Source organism: Anastrepha ludens, chromosome X (genome assembly GCF_028408465.1).
Source record: "Anastrepha ludens isolate Willacy chromosome X, idAnaLude1.1, whole genome shotgun sequence".
Classification (NCBI taxonomy): Eukaryota; Metazoa; Arthropoda; class Insecta; order Diptera; family Tephritidae; genus Anastrepha; species Anastrepha ludens.
The window spans coordinates 89838071-89843443 of record NC_071503.1 but is presented as its reverse complement, the minus strand read 5'-3'; the positions used below and the strand labels follow the sequence as shown (position 1 = coordinate 89843443).

The window sequence follows — 5373 nt, the reverse complement described above, 5'->3', positions numbered from 1 at the left end:
TTCTCTGGTAGTGGCTCCTGTCTCTTTGATTTGCTTTTCGCATTTTTCGTGTTCCTTGCATGACACTTCACCTCAGCGGCTACAGAGAACGTTAATGAATAGAGAAGTCTTAATGACTGGAAAGTGTTCATTTTCGAGGGGTACTCGTCTCGCGAAGACAATTTCACCACAGACACATTTTTCAACAAAAATTAACAGTAAGGGGCTGAATTATGTAAATTTAGCAGCAGTCGATAAGAATTTGTTGGTGATTAGAAGCAAAGAATGCTAGGTAGCTTTTTAATATGACCTATATATTTGAATTTCTCCAAATCATCCAAATTATGTACATATGTTATGTCTGTCTGTCTGGTGTCTGTAAAACTTTGTTGAATTCCCTTCAACTGAATCAAAATCCTCTATAGCAAACGCTTCATTACCAGGCGCACAGGAAGATGGCATATGCAAATGTAAATTTGTGAATTTATATACATTTGTGAATTTATATACATTTGCGCATATGTATATGCTGTGTGTATGTGTGCTCACCAGCCACAGCACAAGATAAAACGGTAAAACTTCTCAAGAAATCCAGCGCGCATTCATAGGCGCAGCGCACATTCATTGGCACAGCATTGTATGTACAGTAAGCTTGAAATGTTACAGGCATCTTCAAATGCTCTGATTTCAGAGTAAGTTTCTAACTGCAGATATATGCATATGTTTTGTGCACTTTTTATCAATTGAAAAACTACATACGTAAAGTAATCTACTAATTAACTATTTGCCTACTATCAGTTAACATAAAATAATTGTTTCCAAATTTTATCTTAGTATTAAAATGTCCGAATCAGACCTTTTTTTTTAAGCTACTTGTTTTCTTCTGCAACTTACTGTATGCTCATGCGCGCACTTGACGCACAGCAGCTGCGGCTGTCGAGCATTTAGAAAGACATATTTACATACATATATTTTTGCATACATATGTACGATGCCGCGGGCACTCGACTTGACAAAAATTGAAGATTTATCAAATATTGGCAAATAATTCTACGCGAAATATTCAAATATTGACTATTTTCGAATTGTCGAGAAAATTGGCATATGGGCGGCTCGTTTTATGAATGAAAGTTCTTGCTCTTAGAACTATGAGCTCGAATTTATCAATGAATTTTTTGAAGATGTGTTTTTGTTGCACAGTACAATAGTTGAAACTGTTCGGCGCCGCCACGACTGTTCAGCGCTATGGCAACTAGAATGATGGCCGCTACGCCTGCGTCTATGGCTGCATTTTGTTCTTGTGGTCGCTAGGCATAGAATTTTAGCTTTGAACGACATACGCATTTTTAGGAATAAAGCGAATGCCCTGTGTGTGCGGTTGTATGTACATGCATATGTGTATATTAATAAGCATTGTTTTGCTTGAATTCAATATTTATATTTGCATATGCCATCTTCCTGTGTGCCTGGTAATGAAGCGTTTTGTATACAGAATTTTTTGATTTGATCAATTGAACGTACATATATATATATATAGTTAGGGCATCAAGTGTGCATATACGCACATGCACATATGTACGTCGATGCATATGCAGAAGAAGTTGTTTTAGCATTTGCAGGAATTCGATCATTCGAATATTTACACCCTAATTATTGCATGAAATATGATAAGGCGATGGTCGTGAGGTAGGTCATGTTGCTTCAGTGCATACATATGCGTGCAACACTATTTATTAAAGATGCAATAGAACTTAGTTGTCCCATATATGCAAATACGTTTCTTTGAAGTTGAAGTTTTCCTTTATTTATTTTAAACTTTTATACTATCTAGAAAATGCATACATACAAATTTATGTATATTATTATTCCCTGTAATAAAATGTAAATTGAAAAAAAATTAGTTTGCCAAAGGAACAAATAAATGCATGTTCAAATGTAAATACATATGTATGTCGATATACCAAAACACTTGTATGCTATGAATTAATTTCGACTCAAAAAATTAGTAAAAATTTTCATCAAATTTGTTTAGTTTTAAATTTACTAAAACGCACATACCAAAATGTGAGAGGTCATTTTATAATGTATTTTTTTAAATTAAATCAAAATATTAAAGTTACTTTGATTTGATTTGGCGCATATAATAAATTCAATCATTTTTTCTTCATCACCTTTGTTTGAAAATACAAATTGAATAAATTTTCGTTTACCAAGGGAACATAAAAATGCACAAGCAAATGCCTTGCAAAATGCCGTCGGCATTCGTCAATTTGATTTCATACAGAAACTAAAAACTGAGCAGAGCCAATGTACTTGTACATAATTCACTGTAATCAGCTCTGTTAAAAACTTCCCCGCCTTCGAGTTAAGCGAGGTGAAATAGTGTTCGCGGTTTCACTTCATTTTTGACAATTCACACTATTCGTAGCTCGTGAGAATTCTCTATATTTAACGTTCTCTGGCGGCTAGCTGTACAAGAGCAGAGGAGACATCAACCGTTTGATGTTTTTGTAATTCCATTACTACTGCACGCAGTTCAATTGTTTGCGTAATCAACAACTACTTATCCTGTTTGAGAGAGCTAATTGCAGCCATCGCACGAGCATTTTCTGATTGCAAAACAGCAATTTCTCTGATAATTCTTTTCAGACTAATATCAGAATTGTTTACATCTAGTAATAGAGCTGACGCTGATTTCGGCACTTGTTGTTGGGGTGATATCTGCGCATCTAAGTTTGCTGGATTCACTGGCACATTATTAGCAATAGCAATTCCATCATCCAGGTTGATGGAAGCTGATGGTGCACGAAGGGATTGACGTCGAACAGCAGCACACTTATTACAGATAGATTGCTTACCCGTTTTAAGCAAAAACTCTAAGTAAACTGTAGATTGACACAATTTAAGTAAAAAATATCATTGCATTTGTCGCACAGCATTTTATCTTGTGCAAGCGCAACTTTGTTGGCACATAGGCACGGCATTGTGAGTTCGATATAAAATATAATAGCCAAAAAGAATAAATGTAATACACTAGAGCCATTGTCTCATAAAGAAAACTACAAAAATTTCAATTTTTGATGGTTTATGTTCAGAATACATTAACATGCCAAAAAAAATCGGCCGTTAGCTTATAGAAAGGTTACGACTTCGACGTTTATTACTATTGAAATTATCGAGCTCACTCCTTTTTGTTGTTTTATAACACATAAATACCTAATTAATATAATATATATGTGGGGACACCACAACTAGATTAAGCTGATTAAATTCTTAATAATTATGCTTTAATTTGTTCATATACTTTTATTCATTCTTAATACTTTATAAATGTAACCATGTGTGACTTTTCATTTGCTTTTAACTTCTCATTCTTTCGCTTTGTACTGCTGAGCTAATAAAAGAACTAATTTTCGGTCTCGTTCTTCTTGGATCGAGCCGTTCAAGTGAACACATCGTTTTCGCTATTCACTAGCTCCCACAATTTGGTGACCCCGAACGGTAAATTTACACATTTCTTGTTGCTTAAATGTCTTTAGACGATACTCTGTCACCGCCAACTGGATCTTCACAAGGAGAATCAATTCCGGCTACGTCATGCATTCCACGCATCCCGCTCCCAATATAATCGGAAGATAATATTCAAGCGTACTTCTACTCACTCGACTTCTGGTTCGAAGCGTCAGGCATCAATTCAGATAAAGCAAAATTGATGATTGAATTCACAGCTGAAATTAATGGAACTACACCCTATTATCGATGCGGCACCAAGTACTGGAAAAAATCAGTACATACGCACGAAGTTGACGGATTATCTGACAAAAAGTAAGCAACGCCGGTTGCAGCGCGTACTTCGCGAAATACCATTAGGTGATCGCCGTCCTAGCGACCTTTTCAATGAGATGAAGCGTGCAGCCGGCTCCGCTTTCAGTGAGAGCATTCTGCACCATTTGTGGGTTAACCGCTTACCTGCATATGCGCAAGCAGCCATTATAGCAACCAATGTACCGATATCCGAAAAATTAAAGATTTCCGACACCATTGTTGAGTCAATTCAACTACGACAAGGACAGGTTAACGAAGCGTGTGGCATACAAAACCACTCTGATTCATTTCTCAGGACCGAAATAACTACACTAAAACAGCGCCTCGATAAAGCGTTAGATAACGGCAAAACCCATTACCGTTCGCGTTCTAAAACACCAGCACGCCATCGCAAGTTAGACAACGGTTCTGATGACATTTGTTGGTATCACAGAAAATTCGGTCAAGACGCTACAAGATGTCGGCTACCATGCAAGTTCACTCGCTCACCACCACCAAACGTTCCACAATAGGGTTGCTCCCCCATTGGCTTTTCAGAGATTGGCAAACGTTCTGAAATGCCTTCGAACTTTCGTCTACGTATATTTGACACGTCCACAAAAATACATGTTTTAATCCACTCAGGTGCAGACGTGTCTACTATACCAAAAAGTTCGAAATTGGTTAGAGTAACACCATCGGATATGAAACAGTTTGCCGCGAACGGTACACCAATTGAAGCTTTTGGTGAAATAACCCTAAACCTTAACTTAAACCTGCGAAGGGAGTTTGTGTGGAGCTTTGTGATTCCTGACCTAACTTAAGCGATTATCGGTGCCGACTTCTTATCTTATTAGGATCTGCTACCCGATCTTAATGGACGATGTTTGCTAGACCGAAAAACTGCTTACAAAACGCTTCATGCAGTTGCTCAACTCAACGCAACTCAAATGCAAGCTCAAATTTTCAGACTTACTTAAAGAGTTTTCCGATATCACTCGATCGCCGCCTGTCGAAACCATTGCACACATGACATTTGGATTGCGCAACGCCGCGCAAACGTTTCAAAGAGTTTTAAACGAGGTTTGGCATGGCATCGATAAAATTTTCATCTATTTGGATGACATCTGCATAGCTTCAAGTTCTCAAGAGGATCATCGTAAAGATCTGCATTTGGTTTTTCAACGCTTGCGTGAGCACAAACTTACCATAAACGTCGCAAAGTCAGTTCTTGGCGTAACAGAACTTGAATTTCTTGGTCATCTCATCAAAAGAGATGGTATAACACCAATCCCAAGCCGTGTGGATGCAATTACAAAAATTAAGCTGCCTATATTAGCTAAAGACCTGAAACGTTTCCTCGCCATGGTAAACTTTTACAGACCGTTCTTGTCTCAACCACTGCTTCATCAAGCGCCGTTGTTAAAGATGGTCCCTGGGAACATAGCAACGATAAAACAGTGTTAGCTTGGTCTGATAAAAACATTCGCCATTTCGGAGCATGTAAGGAAAGCCTTGCAAAGTCCACCTTACTTGCTCATCCGATACCTTACGCGACACTTTCTTTATGGGTTGATGCTTCGGACAGTG

The 5373-nt window shown here is 37.7% G+C and overlaps 1 protein-coding gene across 1 annotated transcript; it reads left to right on the top strand.

Moving 5' to 3' along the window:
- The first annotated feature begins 3716 nt into the window (after window positions 1-3716).
- LOC128870336 (uncharacterized) lies at window positions 3717-4316 on the top strand. The gene has a single exon (XM_054112948.1). The coding sequence runs from the start codon at window positions 3717-3719 to the stop codon at window positions 4314-4316; it is 600 nt and encodes a 199-aa protein (XP_053968923.1).
- Window positions 4317-5373: the final 1057 nt, after the last annotated feature.

What these genes read in the sequence shown, in the direction of transcription:
- LOC128870336 (XM_054112948.1), top strand. Translation starts at nt 3,717, where the DNA reads ATGGAACTACACCCTATTATCGATGCGGCACCAAGTACTGGAAAAAAT.